The 13,745-nt window shown below is 44.4% G+C and overlaps 3 protein-coding genes across 5 annotated transcripts in view; 2 read left to right on the forward strand and 1 right to left on the reverse strand.

Moving 5' to 3' along the window:
* npepps (aminopeptidase puromycin sensitive) overlaps window positions 1-9,915 on the forward strand; it is a 24,502-nt gene extending 14,587 nt beyond the window's left edge. The window contains exons 11-23 of one of the 2 annotated variants that reach the window (XM_054779010.1): window positions 3,388-3,492; window positions 3,565-3,625; window positions 3,707-3,816; window positions 3,889-3,955; window positions 6,172-6,311; window positions 6,390-6,524; window positions 6,649-6,868; window positions 6,972-7,114; window positions 7,619-7,675; window positions 7,746-7,853; window positions 7,947-8,102; window positions 8,238-8,285; window positions 8,374-9,915. In XM_054779010.1, the coding sequence (XP_054634985.1) occupies window positions 3,388-3,492; window positions 3,565-3,625; window positions 3,707-3,816; window positions 3,889-3,955; window positions 6,172-6,311; window positions 6,390-6,524; window positions 6,649-6,868; window positions 6,972-7,114; window positions 7,619-7,675; window positions 7,746-7,853; window positions 7,947-8,102; window positions 8,238-8,285; window positions 8,374-8,520 (1,497 nt within the window). In that variant the 3' untranslated portion in view covers window positions 8,521-9,915. The remainder of the gene's footprint in view (window positions 1-3,387; window positions 3,493-3,564; window positions 3,626-3,706; window positions 3,817-3,888; window positions 3,956-6,171; window positions 6,312-6,389; window positions 6,525-6,648; window positions 6,869-6,971; window positions 7,115-7,618; window positions 7,676-7,745; window positions 7,854-7,946; window positions 8,103-8,237; window positions 8,286-8,373) is intronic. The other variant, XM_054779011.1, reaches the window with a different exon arrangement.
* mrpl21 (mitochondrial ribosomal protein L21) lies at window positions 9,421-13,654 on the reverse strand. Its single transcript, XM_054779012.1, has 2 exons — window positions 12,967-13,654; window positions 9,421-12,702 (listed from the first exon to the last, which is right to left on the reverse strand). The coding sequence occupies exon 1, from the start codon at window positions 13,611-13,613 to the stop codon at window positions 13,029-13,031; it is 585 nt and encodes a 194-aa protein (XP_054634987.1). The 5' UTR covers window positions 13,614-13,654; the 3' UTR covers window positions 9,421-12,702; window positions 12,967-13,028.
* On the forward strand, window positions 10,059-12,739 carry c6h6orf120 (chromosome 6 C6orf120 homolog). 2 transcript variants are annotated; one of them, XM_054779015.1, is made up of 2 exons: window positions 10,059-10,210; window positions 11,166-12,739. In XM_054779015.1, the coding sequence occupies exon 2, from the start codon at window positions 11,199-11,201 to the stop codon at window positions 11,754-11,756; it is 558 nt and encodes a 185-aa protein (XP_054634990.1). In that variant the 5' UTR covers window positions 10,059-10,210; window positions 11,166-11,198; the 3' UTR covers window positions 11,757-12,739. The 2 variants fall into 2 exon arrangements, with proteins under 2 accessions (XP_054634990.1, XP_054634989.1); XM_054779014.1 differs by having other exon boundaries at window positions 11,188-12,738.
* Window positions 13,655-13,745: the final 91 nt, after the last annotated feature.

Consider the following 13,745-nt stretch of genomic DNA (forward strand, 5'->3'; position numbering starts at 1 on the left):
GAGGAACATAGTTCCACTTAGTTGCTGGGCCATTTAAGTAAAGAGTTTGGCTTCTCAAAAAAGTAACACATTTGCGTCACAAAAATGCCTAGACCTCACAAATCGCTCAGCGTGATACAGTCAAACTTGTCTATAGCGGCCACTAGAGGGAGTCTGCGAATGTGGCCACTATAGACAGGTGGCCTCTATAGACAGGTTGGTGTCCAGTTTGAATGTTGACCAGTAGAGGGAAAAAAAAAGGGAAAATAATAATGTTGACCAGTAGAGGGCACTGCGGAGTGCGGATAAAAGTTGTACAGTATTACTAGGCTTGTTATTATCATGGTTCATGGTTTTAATTCATCCTGAACATGCATATGAGTCAACAGTAGCACATCACATAGTACAATTCACAATTTTGCATGTCCAAAAAGGAGTAGAAAGAAGCAAAGCGTATTTAATCCTACCCCTCATCAGTTTCACATCAGTTGCAATACATTTATTCACCTCTTGTTCTTCCAAGTGTACTTTGTAGGTCTACATGACAATGTAGTGCAATCATAGCCAAGGTTTTTACTTACTAAAAGAAAGCTAGAGGCTTAATAATAACTGATAGAATATATCCACGACCCACAGAACAAAGCTGTGATAGTAATGTCTTACGCTTGTTTTTAATATTTTATTTTTTATACGGCAGAGTGTCATTACAGCTTTAGTTGATGAGGAAGTGACGGGAAGTGACGGTGGGCGTCCCGAGCAGGAGAGCTAGGCTCAGTGCTAGCTCTGAGTTTTGAGAGAGTTGGGAAGTGTGTTTATGTTGGCGTGTATGTAAAGTCCTGCAGTGTTCTCCGCTGTTAATAAAGCCATTAAAGTGCATCGGCGACGTGAGTCTCTCCTTCCCCACAACAAGCGGCATTACATTATTGACCAGTGCACACCAGGAAATAAACGGTGTCATTTCTTACAGGCATTGGCTGGACAGCTATGTAGTGGGGCTTGTTTAACCTTTGCCTTGTGGGCAAGCAGGAAGGAGAGACGTTGCTGAGAGATGTGTGTGTGTTCTGAGCTGCTGTCTGGTGGCCGCGTTCAATAAACAAAGTTGGCAGAAGCAACAGGAGAAGTTTCCTTCTTTGCTTGGGAGCTGAATAACACTGACAAGTTAACAGACTAGTAGCGAACGGAAAAGAAGACGGCTTTTTTTGTGTCGAATACAGAAGATGAGGACTTTGATGGATTTGTGGATGAGGATTGATAAAAAATAACGTGAGTACATTCTAAAATACTTCAATTAAGTACAACCGAACTCAGTTTTGTTCCCGCTGCCGCATGCATGCTAGCGTATGTTTTTTTTTTTTTTTTTTTTTTTTTTATATTGTAGCGTCGCTGGAAGCACGTCCTGTTCCCAGCCTACTTTGCGGTAATGTTTTGGTGCAAATGCTCTTAAATTTACATGTTTGACCAGGAAATAGCAAGCTCAAAAGAAGACGGCTTTTTTATGTGGAACAACTGACAGTTTGTGTGGATCTTGTGAATGATTGTGACTGAGCTAGGACTCAGTAATTAAAGTCTACACACGACGGCTTCATTGATTGAAAAATGAAACTTTTTCGTGCATGAAGCTTCTACTTGAGTCGGTAATTTGGCCGCTATATGCAGTCAGATATTGACCAAGGGAGACAAAATGGGTGGCCGCTGGCCGCGTTGGACAGGTGACTGCTATACACAGGGTCTATAACATGTAAATTTGCTGCGGGGGATTTTTCAGTGGCTGCTATAGGCAGGTGGCCGTTCTATAAAGGTGGCCGCTAAGACAGGTTTGACTGTATTTGTCTCTCGCTGTGTCTCTGCTCACTGTCGCCTGTCCATTCTTGTGTATGTGATGAAGATGCTTGTATCTTCTTTCGCTGTGGAGCACACACGTAAACAAGATGGCCGTGGAGCTCCGTCGCGAAAGAAGATCTTGTGTCTTCGTCACATACACAAGAATGCACAGGCGACAGTGGGGAGGGATGTAATATAACGCCGAACGATTTGTGAGACCTCACAAATCCGGTGTATATATATGTGAGGTCTCTATATATACTGTAAGACCTCACAAAACCTCACACACTTTTTTTTTTTTTTTTTTGAGGGGCATTTTTGTGATGCAAATGTGTTACTCTTTTGAACGCATATTGTTTTGAGAAGCCAAACTCTTAACTTAAATGGCCCCAGCAACTGAGCAAAACTACGTTCCTTGTCACGGATCTCCGATCAGAACGGGACTCACAGGACCAATTGGGAGGGTAAGTCACCGTTGATGCACTACACTGCTGGTGGGGATGTTATACAACTTCATGTCAAAGAATCCTAACTATCCCTTTTAAGTTTAGAAGAAATAAATTAGAGGCTAACTGGTTAGCTCACTAGCTAAGTGTTAGGCCGCGTTTGTGTTGCTGGAGGTCGGTTGTTTTTTTACTTGGACAAAAGTAAACATGTATAACAAATATGGCATCAATTTCAAGCCAAGTAAATTTCCAGGATAAAATAGTGCCACAATAGGCTGCTTCACAACAGAAAGTGAAAGTCAAATAAGGAAATCAAAGTATACCTAATTAACATAAAATGATCAACCAAGAAAAGAAAGAAAAAATGAAATGATAAACAAGGGGGTTTTTTGTTTTGTTTTTTTACACAAGATTCAGTTGGTGAATTGTATGAGATCATGGCTTGTTTTGCTTGACGTTGAGAATAAAGAAAGCTACAGGGGAATCCTTCTTGCCATCTGTTTGAAACCAGTCTTATATAAAATATGACAGAAGGTTTCAGGTTTCTCACGTTTTGGACAGGTGCAACACTACAGTGTGGATGCCTGATGCCGCTCGCAGAGGTCCAAGGAATGCTCGGGTCATTTTTGTGTATGCTCAGATACTTAAAAAAATAAGAGGAAATTTGTCTACAGGGCTCTAATAATGTTAAACTGTATTTAGAAAGTCATAAACAGGTTTTCTATGCGCTAACTACGAACATATTCCATTTATTAACATTGAATCCTATATTGCTGAAATTAGTGGTCCGGTCTAGAACCAATTAACCGCTATAAATGAGGGACGATTGTATCCTCTAAGGTCAAGGCATGGTTTCACTCTTTTGTGATGCAAAGCGGCAGTTGTTTGGGTGGAATCACGCTCATTAGTATTCCATTCAGTTGTAACCATGACCATTATTACATTGTTGTTGTTTTTTTTATTGTGAATTGCAACTGCCAGAGTGGTATTGACAGTGCACTGCATTTTGACATCCTTATACTGTACAATATGTATAGAAGTGTACAAATTGAGACACAGCCTATGATTGTGTGGTTGCTGGTCACTGCGGCACCTGTCTGGTTCCCTGAAGTGATTGTGTGATGCTGGTTCTGTTCTCCAGGTGAACGTTGGCCATCCGTCCGAGGTGGATGAAATCTTTGACGCCATCTCTTACAGCAAAGGAGCGTCCGTGATCCGTATGCTGCACAACTACATAGGAGACGAGGTGGTCCCACATTTCAAAATCTTGTGTTCATTTATGGAAAGCATTTTCATCCTCTCCTTTTGTTCTCTGTAGGACTTCAGGAAAGGAATGAATGCCTATTTGTTAAAGTTCCAGCACAAAAATGCATCGACGGGTAAGATCCCGCCATTAAAACTACTCTGAGGGCAAACAAATGTGTAGTTTGACCTCCTGTGTGGATTTTGGTGTTCTGCAGAGGACTTGTGGGATTGTCTGGAGCAGGCCAGCGGGAAACCTATCGCCACGGTGATGGGCTCGTGGACCAAGCAAATGGGCTTCCCCATTATTGTTGTTGAACAGGAGCAGGTGAGGTCCAGATCAAAGCTTTGCAGATGCATGTTCTTGCGCTCTTGCTCACACTGACAGCCTTGTCATCAGCAGTATGGTGACAACCGCATTCTCAAGATATCCCAGAAGAAGTTCTGTGCCAGTGGACCTCATAATGGCAAGTGCTTGTTAGTTTTAAAGTAGGTCTGTCACGATAATCGATAAATTGATTAATGATTTATAATATTAAAAAAAAAGAAAACGTTTGATAATTTTGACGGCTTCGATAAATTGACGTGCATAATATATGCCTGTTTGTTTTCCTCGTCTCTTTGTACCACACAGGCTGGATGACAAGAGGGTTCACTCTGCATGTGTTACGATGGTTCTATAGCAGAATGAACGGCGAGAGAATGAACCCTCCTGTCAGCCATTGAGCCTCTTTGTCCCACTAGGTGGAGGCTGGGGCTACTAGTTGATACACAGAAAGGACGCTATCAGTTAGTAAGCAAACGCGAATATGAATGAAGGCACAAAAGCATGATAGTTTCTCAGCCGAATGTCACAGCTCCAGTGTGGATGTACAACAGAGCCTTCGTCCCGACAGTCAACGCTTACTGAGACGTTTGATCGGCGAAGTAAATATATGAAATGAAACAGTGCAAAAATGGTGTGTGGTCACAGACCGTGTCGCTCACAACATTGCAAAAGAAATGCAACCTTTCAATACGGTTGAAAAGCCAACATTTAGGGAAATGTTTGACAGACAGTACGAATTGCCGAGGAGAACACACATGTATATGTCATAAACAGCAATTCTTGAACTGTATAACCGAGTGAATGAAGACATGTTGAAGGACAATCGGCAACATTGCATTTTACTCCGCCACTATGTGGTCAAGCTCAAATATGACCCACTACATTAGTTTGAGAATACACTTATATAACTGTGTGTGTAGTTTTTAATTGGACTTTTTTTTTTTTTTTTCTTGACAGGCAGCTATTGTGGCTCACACTTTACTTGAGTACCATCTAGTGGTTCAAATGTGAATTACACCGCATGACAATAAGTATAATGACAAAAATTTCTCAAAATATGTCTAATATTGATTATCACCGATCATTTGGAGCAAAATTATCGACTAGCAAAATTTGTTATTGGGACAGGGCTAGTTGAAAAGCAGCATGTATTTGTAGATTTATTTCAGAAAGACAGGGACAGTGCTTATTGATCAACATTTCCATGTAAGTATGCAAGATTTTAGCCAGCGACTAATTTCCATCTTTAGTTTCTGAGGGCAGGTTGATGTTAAATACAGTAACCGTAAGATTTGAAATGAAGATGAAAGAATAAACATTTTAAAAATCAGACCGATAAACAATGGGCATAAAACCTTGTACACTTGACAGAACTATGAGTTTGTGGACACAAAGTGCTTGAGTGCTAAGGTGTTAAAAGTAACATGCTTTGACCACTGCGGCTAATTTGTGGTCGCGTTTTGATCTCATCTCGTGTGCTTCGGAGCAGACATGGAGAACACGTGGAGACGTGCGTGTGATGTGGTGTTCAGGTTGAAGGCAATTGATGTAGTGGCTTTTGCTCGGGTCTGCCGGTGGATCTTGGCAGCGTGGAGCAGAGTGGAATGTGTCCAATCAGCAGTCTGGACACATTCAGGGCCTCAGAGACTACAGCAAAGTAGACTTGTCAAGCAGGAATTTGAAGTAAAAAAACAAACAAACAGACAAACAAAAAAAACATAAAACCACATTCACCAACTGTCATGCGCATTTGTCCCAGCCTGAAAATGCACCAACCACACCCATGCATTATATTGTACTGTAATTTCCGAACTATTGAGCGCACTTAAATATAAGACGCATCCACCAAATTTAAGGAGAAAAAAAGCTTTGTACATACAGAGGCCGCACCTGTCTATAAGGGGTCCATGTTGTACCATGGGATATTTAGTACACAGAAAGATTTTGTTTTAAAGTTTTAATTCAATAAAGGCTTTTTTTTCCCCCAAATTGCCGTGCCAAACAGTGCGTATAACATAGCTAGTTAACAGAAAAGTCGCTGTCGTCGCCGTCTTCATCCTCCTCCTCCCGCACGAAACCCACTGAAGTCATCATCGTCTTCAGTGTCGTAACCAAACAGCCTCACAATTCCGTCGTCACACACTCGGCCAGATACTGGAATTACATATGCTGCTTGGGTGTACACTATGCTATACAGATCATTGCAAGTACTTTATTTGTTGAGGTCAGCGATACGATCCAACTTAATGCTATTTTCCAAACCGTATGAGTTTGACACACGTGTATGTGTTAGGTGCTACAAATGCTATTTGTGTGCTATTGTGTCGCTCTGACGTGTGGCTTGGGCTGGGACAGGTGGGGATTGCCCCTGCTGGATGGTACCCATCAGTATTTGTACCAGCAAGGAACCCCAGTGCTCTAAACTCCAGGTTCTACTGGACAAACCCGAGACCACCGTCACCCTGAAAGGCGTCACCCCAGACGAGTGGATCAAGGTGAGTGCCCCATCATCCATAAAACTGCTTTTATTGTTCTGTCTGAACCACTTGGATGGCTGCGCCACACGTCCTCAGGTTAATCCCGGCACAGTGGGTTTTTACCGCATCCAGTACAGCTCGGCCATGCTGCAAAGTCTGCTGCCTGGCATCCGAGACCTCAGCCTGCAGCCGGTGGACCGGCTTAGCCTTCAGAATGACCTCTTCTCGCTGGTGAGACCAGAAAAGAGTAGGGGGGAAAAAACAAGTTCATTCTCTGCATTCTATTACTTTATTCTAGTAAATCTATTTTCCATGTTACCCAATTTTAATACACAATGCGTATTTTGTTTTGCAGTCTCGTGCAGGAATGATTAGCACTGTGGAGGTGCTGAAGCTGATGGAGGCGTTTGTCAACGAGCCTAATTACACCGTGTGGAGTGACCTCAGCTGTAACCTGGGCATCCTGTCCTCGCTGCTCTCTCACACCGACTTCCACGAGGAAATCCAGGAGTTCATCCGCGACCTCTTCACCCCCATCGGCCTTCGTCTGGGCTGGGACAGCAAACATGGAGAAGGTGAGCTGAGATGTGTCGCAAAGTAAAGTAACATTAAGTCTATCAACCTTGTTGCCGTCATGCACATAAAAACGGACTGAATGTGAACTATGTTGTCATGCAGGGCACCTGGATGCTTTGCTGAGAGGTCTTGTTCTGGGGAAGCTGGGCAAGGCGGGACACAAGCCCACACTGGAAGAGGCCCGGCGGAGATTCAAGGAACATGTGGAGGGAAAACATATCCTACCTGCAGACCTTAGGAGCCCAGTACGCCTCACGAATCCTATGAGAAATATTACAATATAAGAAATATTTTAACATTCTTCATGTCATACAAGTGTAAAAAGAAGTTAAGCCACTGTTAATAGTTTCAGTGTCTTGTTAACTTTGCTAACAACTGAGGACGCAATTATGGCGGAATCTCATCACAAACACTAAACCACTGGAGGCTATCCCAGCTGACTTGGGGCTAGAGGCGGAATACACCCTGGACTGGTCACCAGCCGTTGGTACCTGGGCTACTTCTTCCAATGGGCGGCCTAGGCATCAAAACTAGGAATAGAATTTTAAAAATTTTAAGCATCCCTGGAGAATCTGAATGTTCCCGGTTTCCATCGATGCTCCAGACTCGATGCCCAGCCCTATTCGTGATAAAGTCATTTTGTAATGGGCAAGGCCAGAGCCTCCAAGTAAAATTCTGTTTAGGGCCCCTATTTTGCCAGGGGTGGCAGTGTGCTAGTAATAAAGAATGTATTGGCTTTCTCCTTCCAGGTTTATTTGACAGTGCTGAAGCACGGAGACAGCACCACGTTAGAGACCATGCTGAGGGTAAAAGAGATCAGCTTCCAAGTCATTGTTGGCCAGAATATTTCACCTTGTCTTTTTGTCTGTCCTTTAGCTTCACAAGCAAGCAGACATGCAGGAGGAGAAGAATCGTATAGAGCGAGTACTTGGTGCCATCGCTGCTCCCGACCTCATTCAGAGAGTCCTCACTTTTGCCCTCTCGGTACTTCCTGTTGCTGTCACTCCATGTGGCCTGGCTCTGAATCACATGGTCGCATGTTGTCTAACCCCTCTCCTTGCTGGGTCTTGCTCACAGGAAGAGGTTCGTCCTCAGGATACAGTTTCGGTCATCGGGGGAGTGGCAGGAAGCAGTAAACAAGGTCGCAAAGCTGCGTGGAAGTTTGTAAAAGATAACTGGGAGGAGCTTTACAACCACTACCAGGGTGGTTTCCTCCTATCGCGTCTCATCAAGGTAAATCACCACCATGCTGAAGTATCTGATCGCAAGAATTGCCTTTATCTTGTTGAACCGACCTTTATTATGGGACCCTGATTGTTTTGTTTTGTTTTTGTGTCACTACTAACACTTCGACATTTGTTCCTTCAGCTCACAGTGGATGGATTCGCCATCGACAAAATGGCCGCAGAAGTAAAGGTGGGAGCCGGCCAATGTTTGTCCTAACCCAACCAGCCCTTGTTCCTGATTGTTTGGGATCACAAGTGTTCTGCGTTGTTTGCTGCAGAGTTTCTTTGAGAGTCACCCGACACCAGCGGTAGAGCGCACCGTGCTGCAGTGTTGCGAGAACATCCTCCTCAACTCGGCCTGGCTCAAGCGTGACGCTGACGAGATCCACCACTATCTAATGCAGCGCAAGGCTCCCCCTGTCTGAGACCTGCCCCCACCCACCCTTCCTTCCTTCAGCGCGGATCTCCCTGCATCGCAGTCGCCTCAGCCCCTTCTCAAGCCGAGCGCTGGACCGTGCAGGGTGGGAGAGCAGAGCGTATTTACTGCAGGCTTCATTTGTTTCCACCACAAATCCAAGACTCCTTTCCACAGCATCAAATCCATTCCCATCTGGACCGGGATGCTTGTTTTTAGTCCCATTCTCCCCCTCCCCTCGGCCAACACATCCTACCCTCACTACCAAGACTTGATTGCTTAACATGCCAACGACAACTGTGAGACTCCTCCCTCTTTTTATTCTGCATGCATGAATCAGCATTATTGGCCAAGTATGTTGTTGTTCATGCTCTCTAGCAATACACAAGATTTCTACACCATCCACATCATCATCATCATAATGGACATGATCAAGACAGGAAGTGCAGTCAATCACTAATGATATTAAAATAATTCATAGAAACAGAAGGTGACATGTTGATTTTCATTTTACACTTCCTGCTGCTTGAGGAGTGAAGGTGTGTGTGTGTGTGTGTGTGCGTGCGTGCGTGCGTGCGTGTGCATGATGGAGACAGTTTTTTTGTTTTGTTTTCGCCAATGCCCTCAGTTTCACCTGATGGTCTGGTGGTGGACAGGTCCTTGTGCACTGCTTGGCACTTTTTTAGCTTCTCGTGTTTGCCCCGCCCCTCCACTGTGGGAGTGTTGTGATTGGCTGCAAGCTGACAGCAGCAGAGGGGTTAACTATGCAGTCAGGACAAGGTGAACAGCTATCATGGTACTGCCTTCCAAACCACGTCATGGAAATGCTTGTTTTTCAGCTGCCCATGTCAATCAAAGACTGAAAAAGTTCATTGGTTAAACAAGCTCCCCCCCCCTTTTTTTTAACCCCTCACGCTCATGATCATGTGTCAAGTCTGTGTGCTTTAGAAGACATCCACTGCAATTCTCTGACTGGAAGGGAAGCAAAGTGAGCAAGGTGACATTTTCCATTGGAAAGAGTACTGTAACACCCCTTCACACACACACACACACACACACATGCACGCACCACCTACCATTGATCCCAGAATTTGTGTACATCAGACTTTACTCCACTGTGGAACTTCTGGAAGCCTTAAATTGGTCGACTGCTCTGCAGTAACAAAAAGCTGAAGTAACGACGACTTCCATAACATGTATCTAATGTGTCACGATATGCAACATTGTTGAGCGAGTAATGATATAGAATTTGCAATTTGATGTGCTTTTTGACAACATACATGGTCGTCTAGCCTGTTGTCCAGACCCGCAGCACGACCCAGGAATATTTGTTGTATTCTGCTTTTATTTTATTTCGTTAAAGTGCAGTTGGTGTTCATTAAAGTGAAAGGATTGTAAACGTGAATGGATGTGTGACACATTTACTGACAACTACCTGTACATCCGGTTACACTTTTACTGCTGCATGTGAAGTCGGTGAACTTGAAATTTTGCTAAACATTACTCATTAAAGAAGGGGTAAAGGGCAGTTCCCATTCAGGAATACCACCTGTAAGCATTATACGGAGGTTGTAGTCGCAGTAACGTAATGAGTCGCTGGGGGCGCTGTGTCGTGTTTGTGGCTTTCGTGTCACTTAGGGGAGAGAAGAACTTTGGGCAGGTTGATTAGCTGAAGATGCTGATGAAGAAATGACAGACATGTAAGTGGTCCTTGTGTCCTTTAATTAAAAAGTTCTGTTTTAGATTGTCCTTACTGATATTTCTTTCACACACACACCCTACAAATGTTTTGATCGCCTTTCAGCTTCTTTCTTCTCGATTTTAGCCATGTCTCAACAAGCTAGTAGCAGCTGCGTGCTAGCTTGAGTCAAGTAGCTAACCAAGTATGTAACTGCGAGATAAGGTCAACGTATTCGTACAAAAAACACTGAGCGTAGTGGTATATTATTAAATTCCGGCTAATGTTAACGTGCACGGAAACGGGGTTTAAAAGGCTGGGGTTTTGACAAGATTGACGCTGAATATGCGCGTTTAGCTCTACCAGTCATTAAAAACAAGTACATTTGTTTTTTGTCACTATCACTAATCTCACTTTGTCGTTTATAAGCATTTCCTGCCGTAATTGGTGTCAAAGGCCACAAAGTAGGTTATTTTTTCCCCAGCCGTACTTCGACTTTTTGAAGGCGTCATGTGACTCAATAGCTCACTTCGTATCTCAGGAAATTTCTGGATAAATTGAGTTTCATTTTAACATCCCAAAGTGTCACAACGTGTGTAAAAAGACGTGAAGCAGTGTAATAATATACAATGTTAACTTTGCTATAAAAAGTGGGGACGCGTATGTTGACAGTGGAGAGAGACTAAGGCTGTTTCAAATGCCGTACCGATCTGGACACTGTGTATTTCCTGCCTGAGGGCGCACATTTTGACAGTGTAATGCTGTCCCAAATCATTAAAATGATTCCCAACAGTCCAAATCTCTGAAATCTCTATTCTAACCTTATTCAGTGACACGATAGGATACAGATATAGAAAGAACTTTCAGTATGATGCAGTAGTGGAAAGTACTAATAATGAAAGTAAACAAGGCAAGAAGTGTGTCCAGTGGATGTATGTGTCGAGTCCAGTGGAACAGAATCTTGTGTTCTCACCCAGGCGCTGATTGATTGATTGACAGATGTCTTGGCCATGATGCTGAGCCGCCGCACACTGGCCATCGCCCTCCTGCTGCTGCAGTTCCGAGGCCTGGTGAGCTTCCTGGAGGAGGAGGAGGAGGGCAGCATGCCCAGGGAATGGGTTCTGCTGCACGTGGTCCAGGGCCACATCGGAGCGGGGAACTACAGCTATCTGCGGCTCAACCACGACGGCACCATCGTGCTGCACATGCACAGCCTGAAGGGCGACGCCGACCTCTACGTGTCGGATAAGACGCTACGACCCAGTTTCGACAGCTACAAGCTGCAGTCGGCCACCTGCGGCCAGGACGTGGTGGTGGTCCCCATGGACTTTGCCCGGCCCGTGGGCATCGGCATCTACGGACACCCCTCCCATCGGGAAAGCGAGTTCGAGATGAGGGTATTCCATGACCAGACGGCACCGCAGGATCCTTTTGATTTGGGCTCGGAGGATGGGCAAAAACAGAAGAAACCCACTCAGACGGCCGACGAGAACTTTGAGGAAGAGGAGTCGATATTCTGGACCATTCTAATTGGACTGTTGAAGATAATTCTAGAAATTTTGTTTTGAAAGAAAGCCTTCATTGCTGCTGCGTTGCTGTTCTTGCTTCACCTCTGAGAAATGAAAAGTCTTTTCTGGACTACTCAATTCATGGGAAGAAGAATGTGAGGATAAATTAAAATGAACTGCGCTTCATCTTCTAGGTCTTCTAGGCAAGCCTCAGTGTTCACATGTTTGATAGAAGACACCAATGTCATATTCAAATGTTAATTTTTTACATCTTTAGATGCATATCACCACAATGGAGGCCGCCATGTTGCATTTCCAGTGATGTCCTTAGGCTAATCTCACAGTGCAGCTATCTAGTGGCTAGCTGAGTCTGATATTTAAATACGTTAAGTGATGGTGTCTTTGAGGACGGAACGGAAAAATAAAAAAAAAGGTGCTCTCTCGATTCACACTACCATGCGATCTCATTTCTAATTTATTTTTTACTTTTACAATTTTACTCAACAAGTTGCATCACAAATGTTGCCATTTCACTCAAGTACTCATACTGCACTGTTAGCATTATGGCCGACACTTCCTCCTCGCTCTCAACGGTCCCCAGCAACTTTATTACGTGCATGAATGTCCTGTCAAGTGAGCAAGCGTGAAATTTTTTGACTTAATGGATTATTTTCAGTCCATTATTTTTCTATTAATGGCCAGGGATAATAGTGTGTGAAAAAATGTCCCAGAGAATCACAATCTCAATTCTAAGCATGAATATGGTGATTCCACATTTTGCGGAATTGTGTAGCCTTCCAGTGTCTTCTGTCAGACGTGTGACCACTGAGGTTAAGAACACGAGCAGGTTGTTATTCCATCGTGTGAGCTCTCAGGTTGTTTTTGCTCTACACACTCCTGATGACAACTTCTCCACTGTAGGCCTAGCGGTTAGCACGCTGGCATTGAGGAGGAATGTTCCCACAGTGCCTTCACGTCTGCCTCTGCTCAGTTCTCCCGTTTCCTCCTGGATTGAAGGAATTTTCATAAATAAAATACTTTTGAAATGAGCCCTGCTTCCTTGTCAAACTTTGTGCTGCTAGCTGTTTCAAAAGGTTGTATTTGTCAACAGCATCCTACTGAGAGATGAGTGCCAAAATATCACACAGCTCTCATGGTATAATTTGTTAAATGAATGACAGTCCAAGTTATTAACTTTGTAAAGCTCAGAAGATGTTATTGTTTACAAACGTTTAATTTATAAATTTACAGTGGTACAAGAGACAAGTACCTCAACTCTAAAGAGTTCACGTGTGGCACTTCTGCCCCCTTTAGGACTACCAGGTTTGCGAGTCATGCCAGTCTGGGTACCAGTTCGATGCGGTTGATCCTCAGCACCGTCTGAGGCTGAACAATAAACCTCTTGCGCTGGAAGCGATGTCTCTTCCAGAACACCATGTGCACTTTGGGCCAAGACTCGGTCTTCTCGACCACCGTGGCCTCGACCCTGACAAGCTCTTTCCCCAGTAAAGGCCTGCCGATCAGCGTGAAGTCCTCCGCCCCGACAAGCAGAACTTTCTCCATCCGGATTCGCTCACCACAGTCCGCATCGATGTGGTTCTCGATCAGAATCAAGTCTTCATCGGTGACCTTCCACTGATGGCCAGCGAAGTGAACCACAGCGAACAGGCGACCAAAGTCCCCTTTCTCTATCCGCTGGTTGACTGTGCTCACCAGGGCGGCGTGCTGTCTGCGCTGATCCTCCTCCGGCAACAACCTCGTCTCCGGCCACGGAGGTACGGACAGCGAGGTTCGCGGCACTATGTCCCCGCTAACTGAGCTCTGAGTTCGGGCTGCAGCGAGAGGAAGGAGAGGGTGTCTGTATGTCAAAAGCCTGCATGTCCTCCACAGTGTGGTGTAGCCTCTGCTCAGCGCCATTTTTACCGGAAGTCGGCCAACCAGGGATGTTCTCAATTAAAATATTCTCCCTTCGACCGGTGTACGACGAGTGTCGCTGTTTCTCTGAATGTTGTAAGTATCAGTTCATAAAATGTGTTATTCATGTGTTAT

This window comes from Dunckerocampus dactyliophorus, chromosome 6 (assembly GCF_027744805.1).
Source record: "Dunckerocampus dactyliophorus isolate RoL2022-P2 chromosome 6, RoL_Ddac_1.1, whole genome shotgun sequence".
Taxonomy (NCBI): Eukaryota; Metazoa; Chordata; class Actinopteri; order Syngnathiformes; family Syngnathidae; genus Dunckerocampus; species Dunckerocampus dactyliophorus.

Bases quoted from the DNA above. Each gene is read 5' to 3' on its own strand.
- mrpl21 (XM_054779012.1), bottom strand. From the start codon at position 13,613: ATGGCGCTGAGCAGAGGCTACACCACACTGTGGAGGACATGCAGGCTT.
- c6h6orf120 (XM_054779015.1), top strand. From the start codon at position 11,199: ATGATGCTGAGCCGCCGCACACTGGCCATCGCCCTCCTGCTGCTGCAG.